This window comes from Sorex araneus, chromosome 3 (genome assembly GCF_027595985.1).
Source record: "Sorex araneus isolate mSorAra2 chromosome 3, mSorAra2.pri, whole genome shotgun sequence".
NCBI lineage: Eukaryota > Metazoa > Chordata > Mammalia > Eulipotyphla > Soricidae > Sorex > Sorex araneus.
In genome coordinates, this window is record NC_073304.1 from 198,294,613 (window position 1) to 198,310,338 (window position 15,726).

A 15,726-nucleotide genomic window follows, 5' to 3' on the forward strand; every position below is an offset into this window, starting at 1 on the left:
TAAATTTCTAGGGGGTTGTCAAGGGCTTTTTTTTTTTTTTGAAAAGGTGTGGTAGACCTGATAAATTTGGAAACTCTGCCCCTGGCCCTTGAGAAGTGGTGAGGCGAATGAAATGCAGAGCAGATGTGTAGGAATGTTGGTAAGCCTGGAGAAACGGTGATAAGAAGGTGAGGGAGTTAGTGCCTGCTGCTTTTCATTCTTTCTTTCTTCGTTTTTGAAAGAAACAAGTGAAAGTTGAGGAAGAGCATGGGCAGTTGAGATAAGGCAGGAAGTAAGAATGACACTTGGGGTGCTGGAGAGATAGTACAGTGGGTAAAGTGTTTGCTTTGCATGTGGCCAAACTGGATTCGATTCCTGGCATCCCATGTGGTCCCCTGAGCACTACCAGGAGTGGTTCCTGAGTGTAGAGCCAAGAGTAACTCCTGAGAACTGCTGAGTGTGGCCTGAGAAACAAAAACGAACAAACCAACAAGAGACTTAGGACAGGGAGGTAGATCAGAGGGCTGGAGCCAGGCCTGGCATGCAGAGGGCCCTTTGGTACCACCCCAGTACAGCATGGCCTCCCTAGCATCTTGGGACCCCCAGAATGCTGGGGGGCCCTTCCCTCCAAAGTAAGGTCTGCCTTGAATGCATAGGCACAGACAGCCTGCAGGAATGGGCGCTTGCGAGAGGCTGGTGCCCATGAATTATAAACAGTACTGACCGGAAGAGTGCAGAGTTGGGTTCTGCTGACCACATCCACAGTGGAGGGCCATGGAGCATGAGGTCCAGGCCAGCCCGGAGGGAGAGGTGAGTACTGGATCACGAAATTTGTAGAAGGCTCCGTATCAGGCCCATCAACTGAGTCTTGAGAAGGACTTTTCCCTCTCTCCAGCACCCTTTTACCAGAGCTCACCCAGAAAGGCACCTGTGTAAGAAACAGTGGTGACACCCAGTGACTGCTTCTTGAAGTGCACTGCCCCGGAAGTCCCCAAGAGCCTGGTCTGAGATGATCAGGGGGTGTTCTGCCCCTCAAGAGGGACACTCCAGCCCTCTATGTGCTCTCCGTAACTGTCGCAGCAGGATTCAGTACCTCAGGCTTGGGCTTTCAAAGGGGTTGACGGGTGCCTCAATGGGGATCACAGACGGCCAATCGAGGCACACTTGAGTACCCTTGAGGCTCCCAGACCTGGACGTTTTGCAAGGCTCCCTCTAAGATGGAGGACAAGTGTGTTAGGATGACCTTGGCCTGCCCGGAACATCACCAGGCTATGTGATGTTCAGCTATAAACAAATGCTAGGGAGTGAACCTAAGTCTTTTGCAGCCCCATGGCTGTCTTCAGAGAATTAAGTCCTGAGCGAGAAGACCCCACTCTCCGCTGCCTCCCCAGAGTCAATGGTCTTCAGCGATAGGACAGGGTCCTAATGCCTCTGACTCTATGTCACCACATTGCTCCCCCTAAGTACTGGGACTCATGAATACTGGGCTGGACTTATGGGTCCAGAAGTTGCTGTCCCTTCATCATTGGCTGTTCCACCCAGGGGAAATAAAAAGAGGGGTGAGATGGGACATTGCAATGACCTAGGTATTTTTCTGCAGTGGGGTAAGGGGAGTGCAGAGGCTTGATTCCTGGCCAGCATGCAGAGCTTACAGTCCAGCCCTTTGAGCTATCTCTGTCTTACCCCCCACACCTACCCCCCCCCCCCATGGATACTTTTGTTGTTCTGGCCACTTTTCTCTAGGACCTGCCGTTTCTCTTTTACTTTAAGAGGTAAGAAGTTGGGTGATCAGTGCATGAGGGTGTCAGTGTGTCCCCGAAGCATGAACCCTGGAATGGCGGGGTGGGGGTGGTGCTGAAGATGCTTTCTCGGGTGGGTAAGACACGAAGGAAGACTGTCCAATGTATTTCACACACAAAACTCCACAAGCGGTAGATTGACGGTTAATCCGATCTGCCGAACCGCGTACCTCTGGAGACGCCAACAAATTTTCTTTATTGACAGCATTCAACTCATTCTTGGACCCCCCTCGTCTAGATGAAGTAACATGTGGGATGTCATTTCCCTCCACACACTCCTTGGCCCTCCCTCCGCAGTGGAGTTTCATGGGCTCTAGAGAGGAGTAGAATGGGCAAGAGGGAAAAAACTCTGCCATCTGTCTCAGGGGCTCTTCCAGAAAAAGTCTTTTGGTTTTGGGGCCACACCGTTCTGTACTCAGGAATCACTCCTGGAGATGCTCAACGGACCATATGTGGCACCAGGGCTCAAGCCTTGATTGGCTGAGAGCAAGGCAGACACCTTCAGCCCTGTACTAACTCCCGGGCTCCTCAGAATAGCCTTTTGAAAGCTGCTTTCACTGTGTTTCTTTGCACCCCTCCCCTTATGGCCCAGACGTGCTGCCGTAGTGTCCCCTGGGGAAATCTCTGTGCTGGGTCTCTGTGAGCCCTGGGCCAGTTGTCTTGACGCTGAGGAAGTTTCAGAGGAAATGCCCTTGTGCCACCGGCGGCCTGCCAGTCTCTTCCAGCTGGCTTGGAGCTTCCTGTTCTGTTCCAGTCTGGAGCAGTCCCGGCGGCTCCCTCTCTGCTGGCTTTTGCTCTGGCCAGGGGGACTGGCCACACCTCGCCTCTGTCCACGCCCAGAGCTCAGGGGCCTGCCCAGTGTGTACACAAGCCCTGCCCAGCAGGTCTCACTCTCCTTGCAAAGTTGTGGACGTGGCCATTGAAAACAAGTGAGGACTCAGCATTTCAGCCATGTCCCTTCACGCCAACTCACCTGCTGGTGTCCCCAGGGCTCGGCCCCCTGCATTTTGCCTCCCCATGGCTGCCAGCAACCCAGAACTGAGCATGCCAGGAATGGGAGTGGGGGAGAACGACTGCCCTCCCCCCTGCACTCCTGGCACAGAGGTGGCCTCCCTCACTCCCAGCACTGCTCTGGGTACCATATGGGGCCAGAATCAAACCCAGGGCTCCTGTACGCAGCTCTTTGAATCATCTTCCCTGCCCTTAAGGTGACTGTTTCTTTTTTTAGTTTTTTGGGGGGGCACACTCAGCGGCGCTCAGGAGCTTTATCCTGGCTCTGCACTCAGGGATCACGCCTGGCAGTGCTCAGAGGACCATATGGGGTGCTGGGGATTGAGCTGGGTCAGCCACCGGCAAGGCAAGCACCTTATCTGTTGAAATATCTCTCCAACCCCCCTTTAAAAAGAAAAATCAAAGACTGTAAGTCAACCCAACAAAACAAGCAAGAAGGAAAACAGGGCTGGAGAGATAGCACAGCGGGTAGGGTGTTTACCTTGCATGCGGCCAACCTGGGTTCGATTCCCAGCATCCCATATGGTCCCCTGAACACCGCCAGGGATGATTCCTGAGTGCAGAGCCAGGAGTAACCCCTGTGCATCGCCGGGTGTGACCCAAAAAGCTAAAAAAAAAAAAAAGGAAGGAAAACAAAACCCTCTGTGGGCAGGATGTGGTCTCAAGGGCTATGAGGCTTTAAGCTGCGGAGACCCGGCTTGCATCCGATGAACCGAGTTAGTGAGACTTTAGAAGGCCCTGCTCAGCCCTCTCTTCCCTGGGCTCCCGAGGAGCTCTGGGGCGTCAGGGGGCCCAAGCCTCCCGCTAGACGGACCAAACTCCTGCAGGCTGCATTCCCGGGGATCCCCGTGCCAGGAGCGCGGCGGCAGCATCCTCCCGAGCCTGGGCCTCTCCAGCCCGGAGGGAGGTCCGAGGGAAAGTGATTGCACGGGGCGGGGTGTCCTCCGGACTGCACGGAGTCCCCTTCGCGCGGGAAAGGCCAGCGTGTGAGCAGAGAGCCGGCTCTATCCGCTTTGACTTCTGGAAAGGCGATGGTCAGCGTGGACCGGCCTGTCCAGTGGGAGCGTTAATCCTCAGAGCTGCCCTCCTGGCAGGCTTGCCCCTGCAATGCCTGCACACCTCGGACCACGACCCCCTTCTGCCAACCCCGAGGGCTGCTGCTGGTACAGAGCCGGGACAGAAAAGGGCACCGTTCAGGGCCAGTGCGTGGCCCGGCCAGGACGCAGAGCCGCAGCGGGGAGCCGGCCACTCGCCTGGCGGGAACTTGCTGCCCCCGGGTTCCCCCGAGGCCCCTCGGCCGGCCCCGTCGGGTGGGGGTCGTGGGGGCAGGGCCCCGGGCTGGCGGGCGCGGGGCCGGGCGCGGCCGGCGGCGCCTGGCAGCGGGGGGATCTGGAGGCGGCTCCCCCTCCCGGGCCCGGGGGGCTGGGCCGGCCGCCGGGGGGCCTTTATCTGGATTCCTGCGGCCGGCGCTTCCCGGCATGCCCCGCTCGCAGAGCCGCCCGGACGCCCGGACTTTGCCTTCGGCGGGGGGCCGGGGGTGCGCGCTGGAGCCGCAGCCGGAGGTGGGTGCGCCGGGACGGCGGGCGAGGGGTTCCCGACGGCGCCAGGGCGCGAGGGCACGGGGCGGGGGGGCGCGCGGGAGGGAGGGGTGCGGCCCGCGGCGACCCACAAGTGGCACCGAGTTGAAGCGGCGCGCCCCCCCCTCCCCGCGCCCCGGAGCAGCTCCCGGAGGTCGGGGGGTGCGGGGGGGCTGCGTCCCGGCGGTGCCCGGGAGGCCTTCCTGCGTGCCGGGTGTTGGGGTGCGGGGCCCCCGCTAGGCAGGCGACGGGAGAGCCGGGCGGAATGTGGGGGGTTGTATTGGTCTGGTTTGTTCTCCGAGTGCTGGGAACCCCCTTGGAGGAAAAGTCGCCCGGAGGGGGAAAGACCCAGAAGGGCGTCTGCAGAGACCAGCCAGACGCAAAACCCTCCCCAGCTCCGGTAACTTGCAAAGAAAGAGAAAAATCACCGACGGACACGCCCGCCGCGGAGAGACGCAGCAAAGGCTCAGAGAAAGCCGGAGCGCGCCGGGCTCCTAGCGCAGGGGAAGGAGCGGAAACAAAGCGGGTGGTCCGGGGGGTGCGGGGGGCCGGGGCCGGGGCAGGGGGAGGGGAAGGAAATGCTGGGAAGGGGAGACACGGGCTGGGTGGGGAGGTGTTAGAGGAGGAAGGGGGACGACGGAGCAGAGGGAGGAAATGGAGACAGGGAGGGAGGAGAAAAGGCAGAAGAGTGAGGCTTTGAGGAGCACGAATAGCGGCGCAGAGGTGAAACGGACTCCAGATTTCTCAACGGGGTGCGCAAGTGGAGCTCCGACGGGGTGCAAAGTTCCGAGACCTACCTCTTAAAAACATTGATTAATTATTTTTTAATTGAATGACAGATACACAGTTTTCCAAGTTGTTTATGATTGCGTTTCAGTCATACGATGTTCCAACACCCGTCCCTTCACCAGTGTATGCTTCCCACCACCAGTGTCCCGTTTCCCTCCCGGTCCCACTCCCCCTATGACAAGTACTTTTCTTCTTTCTCTCTCAACTCTTTGAGACCCTAGTTGAGAACAAACTCCTTGGCACTTGAAGCCAAACAGGTGTCCATCTTGCCCACCTACGTCACCCTGCTCATCCTTCCAAACCCTCCTCAAGCTGCCCTGTGTCCTGTGAAGGAGGCTCTCCCCAGTGAGCCAGCCGCCTGCAAACACTTCCTTTTTCCTTCTTCTGCCTACGGCTGGAATTGCAAGAGGGTGGTGATTCAGTTGACCTCTTCCCTAGTCTCTCAAAGTTGGAGGTCCATGTAATTTCTCTAGTTTTTGAAAGACAGTCGTTGCTTGACATATAGTAGATGATGTTGCTTGACATATAGTAGATGATCAATGATTTTTTTTGAGGGATTTTTTTTGGGTCATACTCAGGGCTTACTTCTGGTTCTTTGCTCAGGGATCACTCCTGGTCATCACCAAGGCACCATATGGAGTGCTGGATGTAACTGGAATTGGCCACGTGCAAGTCAAGCACCTTACCCTCCCTGCATTATCTCTCTGGCCCTGACCCTGAATTTTTATAATCGTTTCCTTTTTGGTAAGGGAAAGGAGGAACTGGAGAGAGAATTCACCAGGCTGAGCACAGGCTTTGCATGCTTGAGTACCCCACTCTAACTCCACCTGGTCCTCTGGGAACCCCAGGGAGGGACCCCTGAGCACGGAGTTTGAAGTATTCCCCAAACATCACTGGGTCTAATCCAAAAACAAAACAATAAAAAAAAAAGAAAGGAAAAGGAAAGCAAATATTCTTCTTAGCTACGTAAACTTGGACAAATTACTTAACTTCCATGAACTTTAGTTTTTGCTACTGTAAATGGGAAAACTGGCTAACTCCTAGGGTTGTTAAAAGCGTTAACACATACAAAACGCATAGCACAGACTCTCAGACAGTAGAATCTTGCCTTCACAGGTAGGAATACCTTTATTCTTTTCATATGGTTGTGAAAATAACAGTGGCAATGAAAAAGCAATTTGTTGTTGCTAGTCAGGATGTAAAAACCTTTCTTGTCCCTGCTTCCTGGGAAGCAAAATTCTTCCAGTCCCATAATTTGTCCAGTCTCTTAACTGTTCCACGAAGCCTTTGCAAGTAGGCTTGCCCTCCAGATGTGTCTAATCACATTGATTTGTTTTTATTTCAAAGTTAGCCACCGCACATCAGAGCTTGTCATGATTGGGTTTCTGGCAGTCTTTGTGCCAGCATCAGTCCTTTTGCTGGTACCCACAGTTTCCCTCCCACCCTCCAGGCTGCCTCCAGGACAGGCACTTTTTTCCTCGGTTTTTCATTTTGGGCACCATATGTAGTTTACAGCACTGTTAAGATTTCCCAGGATCAAGCAATGAGCAATGAGTTGAGCTTCTTAGCACCTACCCCATTGGTTGTTGCGCATAAATGAACAGGGAACTCTGGAGTGGAGCTAAGGTGGAGCTAGTCCTGTCCTTGTCCGCAGCGGTGGGGGGGGGGGGGGAAGGGGGGACCTGGAATCCAGCTGCTGATCTGTCCCTCTCCGCAGGTGGCTGCAGGTGATCCAGCTGCTGATCTGTCCCTGTCTGCAGGTCGCTGCGGGGGACCCAGGATCAGGCTCAGTCTCTGCAGCCCCGCTGTCTGCTGTGCCTTTCCCTGCTTGCTTCCAAGCTTTAACCGTGTGCAGGGAATGTGACCGGGATTGAGCGTGTCCCCGGAAGCATGGAGACCGTGGTGATTGTGGCCATCGGGGTGCTGGCCACCATCTTTCTGGCCTCCTTCGCGGCCTTGGTGGTGGTGTGCCGACAGCGCTACTGCCGGCCTCGGGACCTGCTACAGCGCTATGATTCCAAGTGAGTGTGCCCAGGGCGTGCCCAGGGAGGGGGACATGGGCTCCACCTTGGGGTTCCCGCAGAAGACAGAAAGACTGCAGACAGTGTGGTCCTTTGAGCACTCCCGGGAGTGATGACCCCCCAAACCATGCTCTGGGAGTAACTCCTGATCAGCACCAGGTGTGGCTCCCAAACAAACAGCACCAGCGGTAGAGCACTAGCACTGTGTTGCTGACCCCTGGCACCACTAAAACCAAAAAGCTCCTGAGCGCTGTCTTTCCCTAGAAAGACCTCAGAGTGTAAGAATGTTGCTTGGGCCAGAGATAGTTTAGGGGTTAAGATGCCTGGTTTGAGCCTGGCTCTCCATAGGCGGGAGTAAGCCCTGAGCTCTGCCCAGTGTGGCCCACGCCCCACTCTCCATAAAAAGAATGTTTCTCAAGAGGCTGGGGAGATAGCTTGTTGGTAAGAGGAGCACGCACTTGCCGTGCATAGGTGAGACCCTGAGTCCTAGCCACACTTCTGTCATATGATTAGTAAATGTCTGTTTATTTATCGAGGCAAGCTCTCCATTTCAGGGACTGCTCTGGGTATGGAGATGTAGCTCAGTGGCAGGGCGCTTCCCTGGCATGTATGCGATCCTGGGTTTGATCCTGGGCACCACCAGATCCGGAGCACAGAGCCAGAAGTAAGCCCTGAGCCCTGCTAGGTGTGGCCCAAAAACTGAAAGAAAGAGGAAGGAAGAAGGAAAGAAAGGGAAGAAAGAATAGGATGGAAGAAAGGAAGAACAAAGGAAGGAAGGCAGGAAAGAAAGGAAAAAAGGTTTCTATTGTAGATGTGTTTCACTTTTCCCACCCCTCCAGGATATAGGAGGGAGTGGACCAAGGTGCTCCCTGAAGACAAAATGGGGGGGACAGGTAGATTTGGGTATCAGAAGCCTTCCCTGCTATAACCGAGGTGGGCTTGAAGGGAAGAAACGTTACGAAAGGATATTATTTTGTCCTGATGACTCGTGGTGGTATCTAAAGTGAGAGTCCTGCTCCTTCCCTTGCTCTGCACCCCTTTCCTCTGGTTTTATGCCCTCACTGCTCTCCTAGTCCCCCAGACCAGCCATGGGCCCTGCCCACAGCTGCGTTCATTCCCACCAGGCTTAGCTCAGCTCTGGGACAAGAGGCCTTGCTCTGACTTACCAGCTCCTTTGCATGTGGGAGATGCGGGGCTCCAGGAGGAGAGGACCAGCTGGGGTCCCTCAGCAAGAAACCACTCACTGGGGCTCTTGCTTCTAGGCCCATTGTGGACCTCATTGGTGCCATGGAGACCCAGTCTGAGCCCTCGGAGTTGGAACTGGACGATGTGGTCATCACCAACCCCCACATCGAGGCCATTCTGGAGAACGAGGATTGGATTGAAGACGCTTCGTAAGGCCTGCGGGGACTGCGGGCTCTCCTCACAGCCCAGGGGCTGGCGGGCTGGACTTCCCTTGCCAGGGCTGTTACCTGGGCGTTGGGAGCCAAGGGCTGCTTACTGTCATTTCCTTTGGCCTCCGGGTTTGGTGGTGGCAGTGGGGAGGGAGGAATCAGAATATAACAGGAGAGACAGGGTTGGTCCTTTCTCCACGCATCCCCGTTCTGTGGCTCTGAGCACTGGGACCTGTGGGTGTGGAGCGAAAAGTTATTATTAAGCCACCAGATGATGGGGGCTGGAGTGATAGCACAGCGGGCAGGGCGTTTGCCTTGCACACGGCCAACCCAGGTTCAATTCCCAACACCCCATATGGTCCCCTGAACACCACCAGAATTCCTGAGTGCATGAGCCAGGAGTAACCCCTGTGCATCACTGGGTGTGACCCCCCAAAAAAAGCCCCCGGATGTGCTTATTTTATCCCTGAGGGGTCCATGAACTTAACACCCAGGCTCCTGACCCTTAGAGAGCCCTACCTCCCAAGGTGCTGGGTCGTGCCTGCTGGGCCATGCCCCAGAGCACCTTGGCAGCTGTATAAGGCCTCTGTGCAGGGTGCGTGGCCAGTCCTGTGGGGTGAGATCTGGTGGGAGAGGCAGGATGCTGCCGGCTATAAGAGGGGCTTCCATGCCCAGAGTTGTGGACCCGCGGGCCAAGGCCGGTCTGCATGTGACCTGGAACAGGGATGGAGAGTGGCTTCAGGAAGGAGAGCACAGAGTTGGCACATTTTATTTTGGGGCTTTATTTTGGGTTCACCAGGCAGAGTGTCCAGGGTGAGGATTGCCTGGGCAGAGAGAAGTGTCAGAAGCTCAGCTACAAAACTCCATGGCTCTCTTCACGGGGACAGCGTTGACTGGAAGCGTGGATTGGGTGTGGGGGAAGGACCAGAAGGGACTTGCTCCTTGGGCCGAGGACTTGTCCAGTGCTGCATGAAGCCCCAATGTCCTGCCCCGAGAAGCAAGGGAGGGAGGTGGGCTTCTCCAGAGAATTGCTGACCGGTTCCTTTTTTGTCTCCCCAGGGGTCTCATGTCCCACTGCATTGCCATCTTGAAGGTAATACTCTTTGATTTCCCCTCGAGACGGAAGAGGGTCCCTGGTGCAAGTCTAGCGCTGGTGCTGCGTTGGCGCTGGTGCGGGACCCACATTGTGGGCCCCACACCTTTGTGCACATGTGCACCTGGGCGCTTCTGCTCTGGCCTGCGGCTCTCACGGGGACGCTTGCTGTGCTCCGACCCGAGCCCCTTCCAGGGGCTGCACTTCACCTGGTCCTTAAAGGACACTGGCCTGTGCAGAAGATGCATGGGAGGTCACAGCTGCCATATCACCCTCCCGGGGCAAAGGCGTGTGTCCCCCAGTAGAGCTGGTGACCAGGAGATGGGGCTTCCCAGCTTGGCCCAGAGCACGTTCCTCTGTGAGCAGAGTTCAGCCTTGGTACACGTCTTCCCCCACACCAGAAAGGCCTTGACCCACCCTCTGTGCTGTAACAAACAGGACCACCAGCGTTAAAATATACAAACAACAAGGACTTCAAATTGAAGGCAGGTTGCCTTTTCTTTTATTAAAAAAAATTTTTTTTGTTTTGTTTTTAGGGCCAGAGCGATAGTACAGCAATAGGGTGTTTGCCTTGAACGTGGCCAACCTGGGTTGGATCCCGGCCTCCCATGTGGCCCCACGAGCAGCCGGGTGTAATTCCCGAGTGCAGAGCCAGGAGTGACCCCGGAGTGACCCCTGAGCATTGCCGAATGTGGCCCCTGAACAAAATTTAAAAATTGCTTTTGGGCCACATCTGGCAGTGCGTGGGAGCCACTTCGTTCTCTGGGTCACTTCCAGCCATGTTCAGGGTCACTCTCAACCGTGTTCAGGGGACCACCAAGTGTTGGGGATGGAACCCAAACGCCTGTGTGTGGAGCAGGTGCTCAGCATGTGCAATCCAAAGGCCTCAAGGATTGGCTGGGGAATTGCATTCAGTTTGGATTTGGGATACTTTTATAGTTTTAAGTAATATTTATAGTTTTCAATTTTTGCCTGGTACTATTCTTCCTAATAGAATAATAATAGTATTTTAAAAAGATCTGGCCATTGGCACATACTGTCAGTTTCTGTTCAGTAACCTGGGAAACCACACATATATCTCTTTGTCTACTAATTATTCAAGATTAAGGGGTGAAAAAGAAAGAGACAGCCTTTTCTTTACTTCAGTATCATCTGCCAGAAGATATTGAAATGTCTTTTATCCTACCTCTTTTTTAGCTGTCTTACTTGAGGGACAAGAAGAAAGAAAGAAAGAAAAAAGCCTAGTAAGAAATTGCTCTCAGAGAGTCCAGCCTGATTATGTGGTTGCAATAGGCTATTTGGGCGTAGGAAAGGCTATAGACAGAGACAGCTAAGCATTGCACAGAGCGATAATGCCGTATTAGCTCTCCCTTCTGCCAGCCAGGATGGATCCTGGCATGGGCTTTGTCCCTTGCCCCTGTCCATTATAGCAGGAAATAAATGGCCCAGGAGATAAGGGGTGACTCAGCTGAAGGATTTTTCTGGGATTACACTTCATCTTGGGGATCTCAGATCAAAGGAGACACTTTAGGGGTGAGAGAGACAGAGAGAGACAGAGAAAGACACAGAGGTAGAGACAGAGACAGAGAGAGACAGAGAAAGACACAGAGGTAGAGACAGAGACAGAGACAGAGAGGGGTGGTGGGGAGAGGGAGAGGAAGAGAGATGGATTTGGTTCCAGGGGGACCAAGAGGCTCGAGCACATGCTTTGCATGGCAGAGGCACTGCAATGTTTCCCTGAGCACTGGCCAGGAGTCACCCCTGAGCATAGAACCGGAAATAATCCCTGAGTTCTGCCAGATGTGGTCCCCCAAACCAAAAATCAACGGGATCACTTTAGACCTTCCCCTTGGGATTTCAGGGCCCTGCTGTCCTGGAATTCCCCACTTCTACCCCCATGACCGGGACTCCGTGGAGGGGATCAGGTACTCCAGGGTGGGGGCGGGGAATGCAATTTGGGCTACTTTCTGCTCTCTGCTTTCCAGCCCCATGCACAAGGCAGAGATGGGGGTTTTCTGCTAGGTTTGGACAAACATCTGGGTTCCGGCCTAGGGGAGCCTGGAAGAGGGTGAAGCGGAGCAAGGGCAGCTGCTCACTCTGCTGGGTGGGACCCTGGGAGACCAGGTGCGGTTTGCGGTCTCTTTCCTGCTCTTCCACCTGCTATCTTATCAGATCTGCAAATCTAGGAGAGACTGTTGATGAGATAATTGCCACTTTGTGCGGAGACTGTGTTTCCAGGAAACCCTTTGTCCAGGGCCATGTTTATGAGGGCACCGCGCACCCCGCACCCCCCAGATACAGAAAAAGTCGCTGTTCCCCTACAGAGAGGAGGTGGAATCCACTAAACCGAGCACATGATTTTTCTGAGCAGATTGTTTTGTGCTTCTCAGCAGATCCGTGGGACTCACGGCTTTCTCCGTTCCAGGCGCCTTCACCCTCACCCCTTCCATCTTCTCTCCTCTCTGTCCACTGTTTCCTTCCACCTGTCCGTGGAGTGAGGGGGAGACCTTAAGCAGAGACTCTTGCCTTGCTGGGGGTGGCCAAAGTCCTTGGAGGGAGCTGGATCGTCCCCTCACCCCCCCACCCCTCTCTTTCCGGCCATGTTAGATCTGTCACACGCTGACGGAGAAACTTGTGGCCATGACGATGGGCTCGGGGGCCAAGATGAAGACATCCGCCAGCGTGGGTGACATCATTGTGGTGGCCAAGAGGATCAGCCCGAGGTGAGCGAGGATGGGGTGGGGGGGTGGGGCTCCCAGGGGGCCCTCATGCCTGGGGAGGGGTAGGAAGGGTTGGTTGGCAGCTGAGGGGACAGCAGGGCCGGGCTCTTCCAGGAGGCTGCCCGGCGCTGTGAGCTGCTTGTGACTGTGGACAGAGTGTCCTGAGGGTGTAAGTCTTTCTAGTGGGGGTAATCTGACTCAGGTCACTCCTCCCTCACAGCCAGCTGCTGTCCTCCACCTACAGGCTTTCTTTATGGGGTGGGGAATTCCAGCTGTGAATTTCCTCTCTGCCTCTGGGTCTCTGCCTCGTTTTGCACTCTTCCTCCTTATAAGCATTTTTTTTTTTTTTGGCTTGTTGGGTCACACCTGGTGATGCTCAGTTGCTCCTGGCTCAGCACTCAGGAATTACTCCTGGCGGTGCTCAGGGGACCATATGGGATGCTGGGGATCGAACCCGGGTTGGCCGCGTGCAAGGCAAACGCCCTCCCCGCTGTGCTATCACTCCATTCCCTCGTCATAAGCACCTCTCCTGCTGCTGCATATGCCCTGTCCCCAGCCTGCATCTGTATTAGAGACTCTGGGACCCTCTCTTGCCCCCAAGTGTCCCTCACCGCCCCCGTCCCTGGTCCAACCAATCACCTCCAGGGCTCTGTGGGAGGTGAAGCCACCCCTCCTCTACATCTCCCAGATTCCAGGCTGCCTGAGAAGTCGCATGTGGGAGGCGGCCGGGGAAACGAGGCCTTTTTTTCCCCAAAGGCCCGGGCTGGGCGCCCGCTACTGGGCCGGCTGCCCCCTGGTGGCTGGAATGTGGCGGCGCGGGCGCTGTCTTCCGTCTAGGATGTTTTCCTAATTAGCAGCCAGGCTGGGCCGCCCCTGCAGGCGCCCTTCCAATTCCTGGGGCTGGGGGAGCGGTGACGTCCTGACTTTCCCAGAACCCCCACCCTCTTTGTTGCGCATCATGAGGAGCCAGCCTTCTGAGGAGGGAGGACCGAGTTGATGGCCTTGAATACTCAGCCAGTTGAGAAAGTGGGAGGGGGAGAATCAGGGCGGTTCCTGCTGGAATAGTCTGGGGTGTTCAGTACTCTCCTGGGGGGATGGGGGTGGGGGGGGAGTGTTGTTGCTCCAGGCCACCGCCAGCCTTTCTGTTGGATCCCCTTGTTAGTAGCAAGTGCTTTGCTCCCGTTCACCAGGTGCCTTCATGTTTTTTTCTGGCACTTGTGGGGTTTTTTTGTTGTTGTTGTTTTGCTTTTCGGTCACACCAGGAGATGCCCAGAGGCTTCTCCTAGTATGCCGGGGATCAAACCCACGCCAGCCGTGTGCAAGGCAAACACCCACCGTACTTGCTCTCTGCCCCGCATCCTAGCACTTCTGGGCTGCCAGGCCCATCCATGAGAGGTTGGTTGCCCGGGAAAGGGCCAGGGCAGGGAGGAAGCCGAGATCCTTGAGGATGATGAAGGCCTGGGACGTTAGGGCTAGTAGGGGTGTTGCCATGCTGAGGGCAGGAGTGAGGAGGGAAGGGCATGGACAGCCTAGGGTGCATCTTAGAAGCCCTGCCGAACATCGTTCTCTATCTAAATTCACTTGGGCATCTTCTTTGCATTCACATTTCATTCTCCCCGTCTAGTCTGGCTATTTTTTTCTCCTGCCCCGTTGTTTTCTTGCTCCATTTATTCCGCATTGTATGGTAATGGCACATTAGTTCCAAGGAGAGTGGCTTCTGCTCCAGGGCACTCCAGAGAAAGGGCTGGCTGAGACAGACCCTGAGAACCACTTACCTCTGCCTTTGCCCGTGGCCTCTCAGCCCTGGACAAGAATGTTTAAGGACATCTGTTTTCTTGTGCACTTAGAAATCTGAAAGCATACCCGCACAGAAACACAAACATCAGTTTTTCTTCCTTCCTCTTAAGTGGTATAAGAGCAAGAATTTGAAACCAGAATTTACATCATTCCAATCAGAAGGAACCGTAGTTTCTTTCTTAACTTGATTAAAAGAAATTAACCTTGAGGGGGCCGTAATGGTGGTGGGAAGGTGTAATGGTGGTGGGATTGGTGTTGAAATGTTGAATATAAACATTATTGTGAACAAGTTTATGAACATAAAATTAAAAAATTTTAAAGATAAGTAATGTAGAATTTGTGCCTGCTTTAGTCCACCTAATCAGTGGCTGAATAAATAGCAGTACTCCTACATTAAAATAAAATAAATTGGGGCTAGAGCGATAGCACAGTGGGTAGGGCGTTTGTCTTACACGCGGCTGACCCGGGTTCAATTCCCAGCATCCCATATGGTCCCCTGAACACCGCCAGGAGTAATTCCTGAGTGTGCAGAACCAGGAGTAATCCTGGGCATTGCCGGATGTGACCCCCCCAAAAAATGCCAAAAATAAATAAATAAAATAAACTGTAGCACTATAGCACTGTCATCCTGTTGTTCATCGATTTGCTCGAGCGGGCACCAGTAATGTCTCCATAAAGTAATAGCTTTGTTTAAAAAAAAAAGAAATAAAGAAGGATAGTAGAGCTGGTAAGGTGCTTGCCTTGCATGCAGCCTACCTGGGTTTGGTCCCTGGCTCTCCAGATGGTCCCCCAAGCAGCCAGGAGTGATCCCCGAGGGTAGAGCACGGAGGAAGCACTAAGTACAGCTTGGTGTGGCTCCCAAATTAGTCAATCAACAATTAACCTCGAACTGTACCACATGTTAAATCAAAGTAGCAATTTGAACTCAAACATGTACACTTCCCCTCCTTAACCATGGCTTTTTAAAAATTTCTTTTAAAACATAATGAATAAACACTAATAAAAGCTAAAAAAAGTTTGCAAAATTAGATTGAATGGAAAATAAAATTCCTCTCTGTTCTATCCATCTGAGTTCCTGGTGATGGATGCTATTGACTGGTGAGGTTTTTTTTTTTTTTTTGCGCTTTTTGGGTCACACCTGGCAATGCACAGGGGTTACTCCTGGCTCATGCACTCAGGAATTACTCCTGGCGGCGCTCAGGGGACCATATGGGGTGCTGGGAATCGAACCTGGGTCGGCCGCATGCAAAGCAAACACCCTACCCGCTGTGCTATCGCTCCAGCCCCTTGACTGGTGAGTTTTATTCCACTCTGCCCTCTGCCTTTCATAGCTGCTCTTTTTTTTCTTGTGAATGATAACAGAGTCCACACACGGGCTGCCATTTCTCCTTGGAATTTAGTGGTATATCTTGAGCATCATTCCACAGGTGTGAACTTACACTTCCTAAGGCATTGAGCTAAAACAAAACCAGAAGACAAAATGTTCTCCACTCCAGAGTCTTCTGGCCTTGAGGCTGGATCTTAAATCACTGGTGGACTGGAATGT

General features: G+C 54.2%; 1 protein-coding gene across 2 annotated transcripts in view; it reads left to right on the top strand.

Moving 5' to 3' along the window:
- The first annotated feature begins 4,258 nt into the window (after window positions 1-4,258).
- LOC101544415 (transmembrane protein 98) overlaps window positions 4,259-15,726 on the top strand; it is a 53,590-nt gene continuing 42,122 nt past the window's right edge. For both annotated transcript variants that reach the window (XM_055132541.1, XM_055132542.1), the window contains exons 1-5: window positions 4,259-4,351; window positions 6,873-7,176; window positions 8,439-8,570; window positions 9,630-9,663; window positions 12,271-12,386. In XM_055132541.1, coding sequence (XP_054988516.1) covers window positions 7,046-7,176; window positions 8,439-8,570; window positions 9,630-9,663; window positions 12,271-12,386 — 413 coding nt within the window. In that variant the 5' untranslated portion in view covers window positions 4,259-4,351; window positions 6,873-7,045. The remainder of the gene's footprint in view (window positions 4,352-6,872; window positions 7,177-8,438; window positions 8,571-9,629; window positions 9,664-12,270; window positions 12,387-15,726) is intronic.